Source organism: Micromesistius poutassou (genome assembly GCF_964030765.1).
Source record: "Micromesistius poutassou genome assembly, chromosome: 22".
Classification (NCBI taxonomy): Eukaryota; Metazoa; Chordata; class Actinopteri; order Gadiformes; family Gadidae; genus Micromesistius; species Micromesistius poutassou.
The window spans coordinates 8,997,868-9,012,259 of NC_140292.1; the positions used below are offsets into that span (position 1 = coordinate 8,997,868).

At 49.2% G+C, this 14,392-nt stretch overlaps 1 protein-coding gene across 2 annotated transcripts in view; it reads right to left on the reverse strand.

The window, feature by feature from the left end:
* Positions 1-4,831: 4,831 nt before the first annotated feature.
* rabgap1 (RAB GTPase activating protein 1) overlaps positions 4,832-14,392 on the reverse strand; it is a 72,704-nt gene continuing 63,143 nt past the window's right edge. For both annotated transcript variants that reach the window (XM_084486918.1, XM_084486917.1), the window contains 4 exons: positions 12,893-12,976; positions 9,908-9,979; positions 9,413-9,610; positions 4,832-7,607 (listed from right to left, as the gene is read on the reverse strand). In XM_084486918.1, coding sequence (XP_084343044.1) covers positions 7,482-7,607; positions 9,413-9,610; positions 9,908-9,979; positions 12,893-12,976 — 480 coding nt within the window. In that variant the 3' untranslated portion in view covers positions 4,832-7,481. The remainder of the gene's footprint in view (positions 7,608-9,412; positions 9,611-9,907; positions 9,980-12,892; positions 12,977-14,392) is intronic.

Consider the following 14,392-nt stretch of genomic DNA (forward strand, 5'->3'; position numbering starts at 1 on the left):
CAGTGGTATTGGTGGGGTGCAGCGACCTGTGACAGACCCGCTCTTCGTCTCACTAGTTTGTGTTGCGGCATAATGGTTTTCTCCGGCAAAAGGAGCCGTCCAAAGGAAAAGAAAACAGATCATCAAGATGACCACCGTAACCTCAGACCTAATCAGCAAAAGACTCACAACGCACTTTACCTCTGTTCAGATCAGTAGACTGGAAAAATCAAACGTAACATGTAAAAACACAAAAGCAACAGAAGAAGAATAAACACGGTATTCCTATTCATTCTAGAGCCTAGACCCACCATACGGCTAACCAGCAGGGGTGACAAACAGTGGCCTGGGGGAGCAAATGGTTTAGCTGGGCGGCGTGTCAGTCATTTGTATCGGGGTCAGCGCTGCTTCAGGTTGACTCAGAGTATCATGTGACATCTCCAACAGTCAACACCGGCTCCCACTGAGCTCCCCGGCCTTTCATCCGCCTGCCAGGACCGCTGCAGCGTGCGCGAGCGTGCCATCTCCCGACTCCTGGAAGCAACCGGGAGAATCGCAGGAAGGCGAGGGGGGAAAAGCGCGGAGAGGAGAGACGCCTGAGGAAAGGGGAAGGAGGAGGGAAGGAAGGAAGGACGGGTGGGTGGTGGGGGGGGGGGGGGGGTTAGGCGATGACAGTTGCTCCTAACAAATTAGCCCCGCTCCTCGAATCTCATCAGTTCGCTCTCAATCCGTCCGTCCACTTATGGAAGCCGTCACACACTTGTACAGCTCTCAATTTACACGTGAACGGTGGTTTGCTATATATATATATATATATATATATATATATATATATATATATATATACATATATATAGGCCTCCATACAAGACGCAGTCCCATGAGGTTGTCTAATTCAATTTCTACCTGTGAGATTACTGTTTGAAATGAAAGTGTGCTTCGGTTCACATTGAATCCTTTTGATGAGGCGCATCAGAAGGAATCAAAACAGCATAAAAACAGCAACACAACTAGAAGTTAAGGCTTAGAAGTCTCTTAATAATTGACAGCGTGGCCTAGTGTGTGGTGGCTGTGATGGAGGTAAACAGAACTCGATCGCCTACCTTTCTCCTATTCCTGCCCCAATCTGCTCCCTGGATCGGAGTGGATCAGCGTTACTGTATCCTGCCTGATAAAGCCGTCATGTTGAGACTCTGTTCTCCATATGGGGTCCGAGAGAGAACCGGCCGGGAGACAGGAAGCAGATTGTGGAGACGCTGGCTCTGAAGTCAATGTGTGATTTGTGTCGGCCTACGTACAGATTGCGCTTATGAAAATAAGGTGTCGGATTCCTTTTTTTCTCCCTTTACAACCGATAACATACCGATAGACTTGTTTTGTAAGATGACAAAAAAAGATGCTGCACATGAATGCACACAATGGTGTGACTAGGAGAATCCACTCAAATGGTCCGAATTGTTGTGAACATGTGCGGAAACATGCAGAGTAGTCACTGAATGAAATGTGGGACTATATTATTTTTAAATTTAATTAAAGAGCCAAAAGGTTTTTTGCAAATGTCTTTCATTCAGCTACGACACAGTGTGAATGACTACCTCGCAGACACCACCTGTCAAACGGTGACATCATTCACACAATCCGACCGCAACATCCTATAACGCAAACCCATTTCCGAAGCCATAGCTCCACCACATGATCCCTCTCAATCTCCACACAAACCAACCTAAAGCCTGCCCTCTCAACCGTGCACTAAAGTAAACATGATCGCGGCCTCGGGCTGCTCATTCATCACCACCGGCAGGCTGGAATATCATCTCCGCAGCACAACTGTCACCAGGACCAGGTGGGGCCAGCTGAGTCCCTCCTAGCAGGAGCTAAACGGTATGAACCAGATAAGAGGCCCTGGAAGCAGACGCCACCTCCATAATGTAATACCATACCATACATCACCTCCCCATAAAGAGCCGATAATTAGCACTGGCACCGCAGACTAAAACAAGCCAAACAAACCTTGGACCGCTTCACAGCTAAGTGGGCCTACAGTAGATAAACGTGGCAGTGCATTCCGGCGCTGTAGACCTGCCAAGCCGTAGATATAATGGAGCTTCATGCACGCCATCTGCGCTAACGTCAGGGTAAATGTATACATTAAGTTCCGACGTCTGATTTGAATTCGTGTTACCCTAAGGGCACCTCAGCTCTGAAACCTAGCTCTACGTAGAACTGACAGTATTTGCATTTGCTATCGCTCAAAAATGCTGTCAGTTCTATATTGAGCCAGTGTCTAATGACACACACACACAAAAAAAACGTTGTGTATGTTGCACATTCACAAGGGCAGTTTGGGGGGGGGGGGGGAGGGGGGTCTCTCTGAGCTCAGGTTCACCCTGGACCTCATATCAGTGACCCCCAAGGCCGCGCGCTGACCAAATAACATCCTCAGGTCAGCATTTTCTTGCCATGCAAGCAAATGCCCCCCCCCCACCCCACCCCCCGACCCCCTGGGTCTGTATCTGTCTGCTGGTCGTATTTATAGCGGCGGAGGGGAGCGCCAGAACCAACAAGTTGGCGGGGATGGCAGAACTCATGGATTGCGTAATGCTGACGCTCGTTACCGCCAGTTCCTGACGTGTAACGGGTTCTCCGTTTCCATTTCAGTCATCGCCCGAGGTGTTCATTTTATAGGAGTTGTAAACGCTCCAAATGATGATAACAATGTCGCATTGGACACACACACACACACACACACACACACACACACACACACACACACACACACACACACACACACACACACACACACACACACACACACACACACACACACACACACACACACACACACACACACACACACACACACACACACACACACACACACACACACACACACACACACAGTCGTAGCTTCAGCGCTGCCAACTCGGTGAGTGTGAGTGTCAGTCAAACGACCTTCAGGCGCGCTCACACCACACCTATTTATTGCTCAAATTACGCGCTGTTTCGCTCGAACGCAAACCTTTTTTAATAATATACCCTCGTATATGATGATACGAAGCTCTTTTAAATCTGACCGCGACCTTAATTCGCAGACAGAGCATAGCGCACTGAGCTTGGCCCCCACTCACACCGTAGGAACTGCTGTCACGCCATCTACACTTTAAAATCATTGCGCATGTACATCGTTTAGTACGGTAGAACTTCAGCGACGACAGGGACTTGAAGTCTTCATAGTGCAATGAAGTGCACCTCGTAAACTCAGAAATAGGGGCTCCAATGGCCACGGAACTTGTTTAAAACAGGAAAGATTCAATATGTTCTTACTTATTTATCTTTTTTTTAAACTTTTTTGAAATACATACTTATGTCTACCCAATATGCATGCGTTGCCACAAACTATTCTGTTTCAACATGTCTCCAGGTTACAGGTGAAACTGAAATTAAAATATAAATTCCAACATGGTTTTGTCAGAGTGGTTCAGTGCTAAGACCTAATTAAAGTGCTGGATACCAGGGTTCAAGTCCCTTGTATGTTGGTGTTGGTTGTTTTTCAAACATTAAGTCATTGTGTGCATATAATGTCAAATATTACTTCCAGCCATCACTAATCAACTAATCACCTAATCTCCAGCGCTGTGGCACAGTGGAGGGATTACTATCACCATGGATATCAAAGAGTTTTTAAACATATCAATGTGTGAATGTAGTGTCAAATCTATCCTCCAACCACATACTTCATGACGACTTGGTGGATGAGTGGAGAGAGATACTGGTTACGACCATCAGAGTCCCTGGTTTAAGTCCCACAGAAAAGTACAAGAAAAGTTTCAAGAGACTTCTGGTTCTAACTGGTAAACACTAGAGCTCTGTTGGTATCTGGTCAGGGGTAATACTTGTTTACAGAAATCCATGAATTACGAGAGAAAAAAGTGCCATAGAGCGGCAGAACTCCCAACAGGAAGTGATCCGATTACTTGAAGACCATATTCTTCCCTTCCCCAATCCTCACCAAATAATTATTTTCTGTCTTAGATCAACAGTGGCAAAACGGGGGGCAACTTTGGAGGCTACCTCTAACAGGGGTTGGAAGGGTAGTAGGGTACCTCTAACAGCACCTCCACTGATGCCCCCCCTTGTGCTACATAACCTTTGGAATAACTTTATTGGCCCTGTGGAATGTAACAGGGACCTGAGCCAGCATAGCTAACCGCTGTTTGTTGATCCCAGTTACCAGAGACCTCTCGTTGTGACCCCGTGGATATATTGCAAGTGAGTAAGTGGATATCACATTTATACACAAATATTTATATACAGTACAAACACACACACACACACACCCGTGCATGTGTGTCTGTGTGTGTAAGAGCAAAGCATCTCTACTGGGAAAACCATTATTTGCTGGAAAATAAAATAGTAAATCAGTATATCAGCCTATATATTAATAGATGCATATTCAGGATGACTTTAACATCTAATTATTTATAAATGCTGCAGTAAGATCACCTTAAAATCAGCACAGAGGTTCCTAGGGACATATGTATGCATGAATAATATAAACACACATACATATACACATATGTATCGATATATATACACACAAATATATAAACTTAGTATATATATACAGATATATGTATGTATGTATATATACATGTGTGTATGTATATGCATCTATATATACTGTATATATATACATGTGTAAATGTATGTATGTATATACACATACATACATCTGTGTATATATATATGTATATATACATATGGATATGTGTGTATATATATATATAAATATATGTGTTGCATAACATGTGCATCATGAAGTGGGGCAGCCAATAGAATCAGACACAATCTCTCCGTGTTCATATCTTTATGATGAAAGTCATGAAGTATACACAATGCAACCTACACTATTACAATGTCCACACGTTGATAATGTTCCTTGTTGTCGTCCAATGACAAAGCTACGTTTCGGGCATGTCAGTAACAAATTAACAAACAGCAGTTTGACTTTCAAGCTCGGAGCGAAATAAAGGAAACAAGTAAAAACATAGTGAAGTCAACTGTATCACAGCAGGTAGGTAAGGTACAAGTAGGCAACATTAGTTATAAAATAGAAAAAAAATGAAAGAAACCCCCAGATTTATTCACTTATGGTTTATATGTTATTTACAACTCAGTGGTTAGAGGTCTGAACCCCCTTGTTGTTATTTGGCCTTTCCCCCGTTGCATCATGGGTACGTTTCACACCCACTGATCGCTCCTCCTTCAAACTACATTCAGCTCACGGTTCACCAGTTCACTTCACGTCGTCACGCGCACTAAATCCTTCCCTAACGTCTCAGCGTCGACAGAAAAGTGTTAACGGGATGAGTGACAATGATTCAGAAGTAATCAAGCTTTGCACTTTCCTTCCTAAAGACAAAAAAAAGGACACAATAACATACAAACATACACGCAGTCAACCACCCCTGATCCACCCGGGATTGGCTTCACTGTGACCCTGGTCCGAACTCCTGTATGGCGCCCGGTGACCCTCTACGCCCGACGGACCAATCGGCTCGCTGGTCATCGACCCGCTCAGTGTGGGACCTGGGGTCCGTGAAGGCAGTGGACACGGATCATGAAATGTGCTTTTGTTCCGGCGAGGGCTCTTGGAAGAACGCACGTTTTAGTTGTTGCTGTGCTTTTAATAGAAGATTTCAACGTATACGGGTGTGTGTGTCTGGATGTGAGTCTCTGCTAAATATAAGTGGGTCTCCGTATGCTGGTGAAGGCGAGCCCCGCGACACCGCGCTAACGCAACACGTCTGCTGACCTAGCGAAGCACAGCCTCCGAACACGACCTCCTCTGTCGAGGTCAAAGGTCGATGGGGAGGGGGGCGGGGTCAGTGAGCAGCTGGAGGCACAAGAGCTGGAGTAGTGATACAGGGCGAGTGGTTCAAGCGTCCTCCCCAATGGCCAGATGGAATTACCAGTACCTGTGTGTGTGCGTGTTCATGCATGTGTGTGTGTACATGTTTGTGTATGTGTGAGCATATTCCCGTATATCAAGCGGTCTGACCCTTGTCTTTAGTGACGGATAGGGTTTCAAACACACGCTGGTCTTTGTGCCGTGGCTGGGCTGAGTGTGTGTGGGGGGGGGGTATATATATATATATATATATATATATATAATATTTCATTGTACGAGGGAATTCAGTTCGCCAGGTTCTCATGAATATTCCATGTATCCAAGATATTTGTGTCCAGGTGCCGCTGACAATAAACCCTCATGCATTTCTATCGTTAGAGAATTTAGATTTAATAAAGTTATTTACGACCACGGGAGATGGGCGCGACTGCTCTCTCTCTGGCAGACTGTACATCACATGGTCATTGTCTTCTGCTATACGTCCCCCCCCCCCCCCCGAGCGTCACTCGTATACACACACACACACACACACACAGGTTCATCAACGCAACCCAGACAATTAGAAAAAAATCTAAAACGTTCCTTGTACAAGCATGCACACGCTCGCAGGCTAGATGAGTGCTTTCTTTGTATTCTGTCCCTCTGCTATGTTCATATTTACACGCCATAGGCATCCAATGGCCGCTCAGTCAGTCACTGAAGACACATCTTCCAAGTCCAATCGCATACACACACACACACACACACACACAATCACGCACACTCAAGCAAATACACAATCCCGACAATCAACGTTAACGGAACAGCAACCCACGTGCATTTCCGTGTTTTTTTTTTTTCCTTCTTCTTCCCTAACAGCACATTCTTATACGTACATACATTAAAAAAAAAATCGTGACACATTGTTAAACGAAAATGTGAAAAAAAAAGCTCCGTTCTGAAAAAAGGCGTCTCATCACATGTCAGCTCAGTACCTAGAGACCCCTCCCTCCCTCTCTCTCTCTCTCTCTCTCACATGGAGGGGGGGGGGGGGGGGGGGGACTACGACTGCTTGTGCGTCGGGGAGAGTTGAACACAAAGCAGGGAGCGGTGAGGCATGCGCCCGGCCCGCGTCCGGCCCCCCCCCCCCCCACCACTCCTCCACATCGGTTAAATATCAGTAGTACAAAGATTAAAATCAACAGAAGCCTCTTCTCTCTCTCTCTCTCTCTCTCTCTCTCTCTCTCTCTCTCTCTTTCTCCACACACCCAGCTCCTTGTTCAACGGAAATCTGGAAGCGCAGTGGCAACAAAACACACCCTGAACCCATGGTGTGCGCGGGGGCCGCTGGGATAATGGACTTACTGGGGGGCGGGGGGGGAGGGCGGGCTGGTTACAGCCTGCTTATGAGGATTAGGAGGATAGGAGGGGGTGTAGTGTTAACACAGTTTGTTTTTTAAATCCCCAGATCATCCTGGGGGGGTAGCAGTCAAGTTATGTTGAAATCCCTTCAGCGGGAGGGGGGGGGGGGGCTGGTGGTTATGGGGTCCAGACGTTGGAGGTGGAGGTGGAGGTGGTGGAGAGTGGGCGGGGCATGGGGGGGCGGGGTCAGTTAGGTGTTCTCCTTGCCCCCCTGGGTGCCCGTCACCGTCTTGATGGAGCTCAGGGTCCGGTTGAACCAGGTCTTCTTGGCGGCCTGCACCTCGTTCAGGGCCAGACCCAGGTGGTGCTCCAGGTCCTGAGGCAGGAGACCAGGGGGGAGGGGAGGGGAGGGGAGGAGGAGAGAGTGAGGAGGTAAGAAGGATGGAGGAGAAGAGAAGGAGGGAGGAGGAGAGAAGGAGAGAACGAGGGGGGAGAAGAGTGGGAGGAGAGAAGGAGAGGGAGGAGAGGAGAGAAGGAGGAGGGAGAGAGAGAGGAGAGAAGAGGAGGGAAGAGGAGAGAGGGAAGAAGGGAAAGAGGAAGATGAGACGGAGGAAGGGAAGACATGAGGAATGAGGGAAATAAAATGATTCAGATTCTTCCAAAAACATCCAGCACCAATAAACTTCCAGTTCATGTTAATAGCAACGATATTGTTGACCATTTTATAAACCATTGTAAAAAGTACAATAATAAATTGTTAACTAGACTGTTTAATATTTAATATAGCAGGAAGTGGCAATAAACGGCGAGCGGCACTAAATAGCACTTATAGAAATTGGGAAAGGGAGAAACAATTTTTAACAATGCGTTTTTATACCACACCGTGCATATCAATATTCATACCGATTATACATCTCGGCCGTGAAAAGCGGCCCATACCCGTGCTCGACCAATAGCAAGAGCAGAAGGACCCCCGTGTGACCCTTTGACCGCGCGTTCCCCTCAGCCCCCTTAAAGCCCTCGTCCGTCTCCTGAAGCGGCCCGGCCCTATTGGCCCGTACATACGGTGTACGGCCTTGTAACGTGAATCCACGCTCGCATGAGCGACACATATCTGGCGGGATTGGCAGACGGCAGCGATGTGTATGTGGCTCCCCGCGCCCAGAGAGAGAGAGAGAGAGAGGGGGAGCGCCTGTCATCAGCTCAGTCAGTGTACAGCCACCCCCGCTTGCACATGCTGATTGGCCTGTCACACACGCTGCACGCGCCACACCGTTATGACTCCATTACGGCGGCTGCAGACCCACTGTCAAAACACGGCGCATTGTTCTCCGAGACGCGCGTCGATACAGCCGCGGCGCGCAAATTGGATGTGGCAGTGTTATCAGGATTTGTCCGATACGTTTACGCGCGCCGCTGTTTTTTGCTCTGTGTGTGTGTGTGTGTGTGTGTGTGTGTGTGTGTGCGCGTCTCCCCGTCTCTGCCTGTCTGTATGTGCAGCCAACATGGCCCCCTGCCTAGTCCTACCACCAGGTGTTAGTCAGCCCCATCCGACAGTAGCACGATTACATCCCTTACATCCATCTAAAGACATGAACCTCAACTTGGGCTTCCACCACACGTATCTACACTGTGTACAGTACTGTCCTTGTGTCTGGACCACACGGATCTACACTGTACACAGTGCTGTCCCTGTGTCTGGACCACACGTATCTACACTGTGTACAGTGCTGTCCCTGTGTCTGGACCACACGTATCTACACTGTACACAGTGCTGTCCCTGTGTCTGGACCACACGTATCTACACTGTGTACAGTGCTGTCCCTGTGTCTGGACCACACGTATCTACACTGTGTACAGTGCTGTCCCTGTGTCTGGACCACACGTATCTACACTGTGTACAGTGCTGTCCCTGTGTCTGGACCACACGTATCTACACTGTGTACAGTGCTGTCCCTGTGTCTGGACCACACATCTCTGGACTGTAGAGGGCTGGGCATCGCCACTGATTTCCCACAAGGTCCGGATACTACTGTATTCCAATTCGATTCAATATCGAATCTGCTGGGGATATTTCAGTTCCAATACTTAGGCTTGGATATGAACTAGATTCTCATAGACCTAATGCTGTAAACTGTACAAGGAACCCTCCGCCCTGGTGCCTTATTAAACACAAAGTACCTGTATCTTGCACTCGGCCTCCACCAGCTGCAGCTTGGTCTGGGCCAGCTCCAGCTCCATCTCCCTCAGCTGGTTCTTCAGGCCCTCCTTCTCCTCGCTCTCCTCGGGCCCCATGGCGCCCAGGGGCCCCGCCGCCAGGCGCACGCGGCCCTCCTTGTTGAAGAGAACGCTGCACTTCTCACAGCCATCCACCCTGGCCTGACGCGGGAGGTGGGGGGGGGAGAGAGAGACGGGTGAGAGGTGGTGATGGAGGGGATGGAGAGGGTGAGAATGAGGGGTGGAAGAGGGGGGGTGGGGGGAGGAATAAAGAGGAAGGGGGAGATGGGGGAGGTGGGAGAGGCGTGAATGTGAGGGAGAGGGGGAGAAGGTGGGCAGGAGGGTAGAGGGGGAGAAAGGGAGCTAGAGGGGGAGAGGGGGAGAAGGTGGGCAGGAGGGTGGAAGGGGGGGGGGGAGGCGGGGGAGAGGGCGCTGGAGGGGGGAGGGAGGGTGAAGTACCTTGATTTTGTCCAGCTCCCCGCGGTTGGAGGTCTGCTGCTTCTCCAGACGCTCGCTGAGCTGTGAGCAGATCTGCACGACAGAGGCCAAAGGTCACCCGACTGATCACCGCCGTTTGCATACGAAGACGGTGTTTATGCAGTGTCTGTGGCACTCTTCCCTTTCTCTCCTACCAACCCCGTAATCCACAAAGTAGCAGACAGACGAATGCGCGTTGGCGCACACGCGCAGACACACAAACACACACGCGCGCGCACACACACACAAACACGCCCCCAGACTTGTTCTGTCGCTGGCTCTACACACGGATCTCGGCGACACCCTGAGTCATCCTAATGGAGACATCACTTTGTTTCGCCGTCTCTGTTCAGTTTAGCTTGGCGGATAGCTGTACAAACAAGGAGGAGGAGGGGAACAAATTCCGTAGCAAGACACTCATCGGGCCAAACTAGACATTGTATAGCTATATGGGGATTTTGTAGATTGCCATAGTGACTTTATAGCTTTATAGGGATTGTGTAGAGGTTGTCATAGTGACTGTACTGTATAGCTTTATAGGGGTTGTGTCGGTTACATAATGACGATATAGGGATTGTGTAGGTTGTCATAGGGACGGTATAGTTGTATAGGGATTGTGTAGGTTTTCATAGTGACTATAGCTTTATAGGGGTTGTGTAGGTTGTCATAGTGACTGTAAAGCCATATAGGGGTTGTGTAGGTTGTCATAGGGACTGTAAAGCCATATAGGGGTTGTGTAGGTTGTCATAGTGACTGTAAAGCCATATAGGGGTTGTGTAGGTTGTCATAGTGACTGTAAAGCCATATAGGGGTTGTGTAGGTTGTCATAGTGACTGTAAAGCCATATAGGGGTTGTGTAGGTTGTCATAGGGACTTTAAAGCCATATAGGACCAAAGAGAATCATGGCATGGGGATTAAAAAAAAAAGTGTAAGATACTAAAGATAGGAATCAAAAGGAATGGCAGAAACATGAATGGTGCAGTCTTGCAGAGGGCGCTATTCTATGATACGATTCCCATCAATCTGTTCGGCCGCTATCATAGAAAAACCACGGCGGACACACAGACCTGAAGAACCTGAACCCCGATGTTAAATCCACAAACGATAAACACCGCAAACGAAATAGAAATAGCATATCATATCATATCATAATTCTTACAGGATCTAAATATTCACAGAACCACGATGTAGAACGCATCGGACCTCGGAAACCGTTTTTATATCATGTCGTGCAGTCCCTGCTGACTCCCGCCCATACTGTGACTCATGTCACTGCTCCATAGTATCAGCATCACACAGACAAAGACTAGGAACCATCCTCTGTACCGCCCAGAGAAAGACACACGAACACAACACTTATAACCGAGGTATGAACCACCTATTCCAAGGCGTACATGAGTCCATCTGCGGGGGAACGACGGTGCAACACAACAGAGAACACTGTTGTTTCCCCTCTCCGTCTCTCTACGGACATGTATTCCAATGTTCTCTTATCTGGAGCCACTCAGTGCCGCCTCCCTTCAGAATAAGAGCGCAGCCGCTCAGCTGAAAACCATCGCGGGCTTATTATAGCGTGGCACTATGCTACACGCTGCTGATGTGAAGGGCTCTCACGCCGGAGAGTTCAGCCACACACAGGCACGCACAAAACCCATCAGGGCCCTTTTATATTAGCTCTATCATTTGCAATTTCCGGGCTATATTCTTACACCCAATAACGGGGGCAGATGTGTTTCTAAAAATGTAGAAAGCGTGTCAGTGCCATTTCCTTTGTTTCTCATGTGAAAAAGTTAGCGACAAGGCCATTGTGCAATTTATAAATCCGTCATCTTAACAGATACTAGTAGCATGGGGTGGAATGATGAGGCTTCAGCGGCAAGCGACTCGGGCTATCGTAGGAGAATACACAAGGACAGGCCGTGTTACTGTAGGGGCCACTTATAAAGAAACTGATGGTTTTCTTCAAGAGGAAGTAGAGGGTCTGTTCCTTGTCCCCTGAAGGTTAATAAGGGTGTGAGGGGGGACCGCCACCCCGAAACGACCCTGTGAGGCCCTCTGGTTTTGGGGACGTTTAGCAGCCCGCTGGCTGGCTGGTTACAAGCGTGACTGGAGAAACTTTGAACCCGGGGCGGGGGTTAAGCCTCGAGTAAAACCAGAGTGGAACCGCTGTTAGAGTCAACACAAAGACTGAGCGGTCAGCAGGGCTAAACGCGGGGGGGAAGCCGCTGGGAGGTTATGGTTGTGTTAAGGGGCCTGCGCTCAGCCATCGCCAGCACATAGCCGAGAGGTCCGCCGCTGAGATGCACATATGCCAGCGGCTGGTGCGGTGTTCCCAAAGACGACCGTCTTTGGATGTGCTCTCAGGGAACCCGCTCCCCGTCTTTTGTAAACACACTTGACGGTGATTCACCCCAAAAGTATTTAGGAAAACAAAATGTCGGCGTATAAGAAGCACAACAAATAAAGCATTCGTAGCGGGTCCAAATGACGTGTCCCCTTTGATATGACCGGGACACATATCCATAAGGGGACATCGCAGCATGCCTATGAACGATGTTTGTGGTGCGTTTGGCAGAGATGTGCTTCACGGTGTGCGGAGACGTCCCACACACAGACAGACCGACAGACATTAGCCCCTTATATAGTCAGGTCTAGCTGGACTATATATCAACATGTGGAGTGGAGGACAGCAGAACCGTGTAGGTCTGGTGCCTCTTTAAGGCACAGCGGACCGCAAAGTAACCGAGATATCAATGTGTTCAATTGAAAAAATAATGGAATGATCATTTAGATAGAATAGACCGAGATCTTGACCTCAAACAGACGCCAGGCTGTGAATCACTGACTGACTGAATCTAATGCAACTCCTATTCGTAAGGAAGTCTGACGCAGTTTCACTTCTGCAAAGCGAGGAAGAAAAGGAACCAAACAAATACGCCTCCGACAGAACACGTAGCGGTGCAGACCTGCTTGTACTCCCCGATGATGGAGCCGTTCTTCTTGATCTCAGACTCGGACTTGTCCAGCTCCCTTCTGCACATCTCCTTCAGCTGCAGAGGACACACACGCACACACACACACACACACACACACACGCGTACATGGACACACACACACACACACACACACACACACACACACACACACACACACACACACACACACACACACACACACACAGAGTAATAGTGTTAGCGCGACCCTTGGCAGAGGACAAGAATGACAAAGGCAATGTCAACAGTGGCCCCCAGGGGCCCGTCGTGTTCGTCCAAGATGGCTGCCAGGGAGCATTAACCAGACGCGCGTTATTGGCAGCTTGATGGCGGGCGCCAAAGTCGTGACCTCGACACGAATCTAATTGAAACCGCCAACGCCGTCCCCGCTCACGACTCCACCCAGCATCCACCTCCACCCACACCAACACACCAGGGGAGAGAGAGAGAGAGAGAGAGAGAGAGAGAGAGAGAGAGAGAGAGAGAGAGCGGGAAAGAGCGAGTGCAAGAAAGTGCAAGAGAGCAGGAGAGAGAGAGGGAGAGAGAACGAGAACAAGAGAGAGACACACAGAGAGAGAGACAGTGCGAGAGAGGGCGGGAGAGAGAGAGAGAGAGAGAGAGAGACAATGCAAGAAAGCAAGAGAGAGAGAGAGAGAGAGCAGGAGAGAGAGAGGGAGAGAGAGACAGTGCAAGAGAGCAGGAGAGAGAGAGAGAGCGAGCGAGCGAGAGAGAATGAGAGAGAGCAGGAGAGACAGAGAGAGAGACAGTGCAAGAGAGCAGGAGAGAGAGAGAGTGGGAGAGCGGGGGAGAGAGAGAGGGAGAGAGAGAGAGAGAGAGAGCGGGAAAGAGCGAGTGCAAGAAAGTGCAAGAGAGCAGGAGAGAGAGAGGGAGAGAGAACGAGAACAAGAGAGAGACACACAGAGAGAGAGACAGTGCGAGAGAGGGCGGGAGAGAGAGAGAGAGAGAGAGACAATGCAAGAAAGCAAGAGAGAGAGAGAGAGAGAGCAGGAGAGAGAGAGGGAGAAAGAGACAGTGCAAGAGAGCAGGAGAGAGAGAGAGAGCGAGCGAGCGAGAGAGAGAATGAGAGAGAGCAGGAGAGACAGAGAGAGAGAGAGACAGTGCAAGAGAGCAGGAGAGAGAGAGAGTGGGAGAGCGGGGGAGAGAGAGAGGGAGAGAGAGAGAGAGAGAGAGAGAGAGAGAGAGAGAGAGGAAGAGAGGGAGACTGGGAGAGAGAAAGAGCAGGTGAGAGAGAGAGAGAGAGAGAGAGCGGGCGGGAGTGCAAGTGCGAGAGAGAGAGAGAGAGCGTGGGAGAGAGAGCGGGAGAGAGTGCGCAGTCCGCAGTCTGCCTTAAAGGCTTCATTTCCCCGTACATAATCTCCAGATCCTTACGGCCGACAGATAAACAAGACGAGAGTGTCCGCGTGGCTCCCGGGCGTCCACGGCCGTGTCTCCATTAGTGTCTCCCCCCCCCCC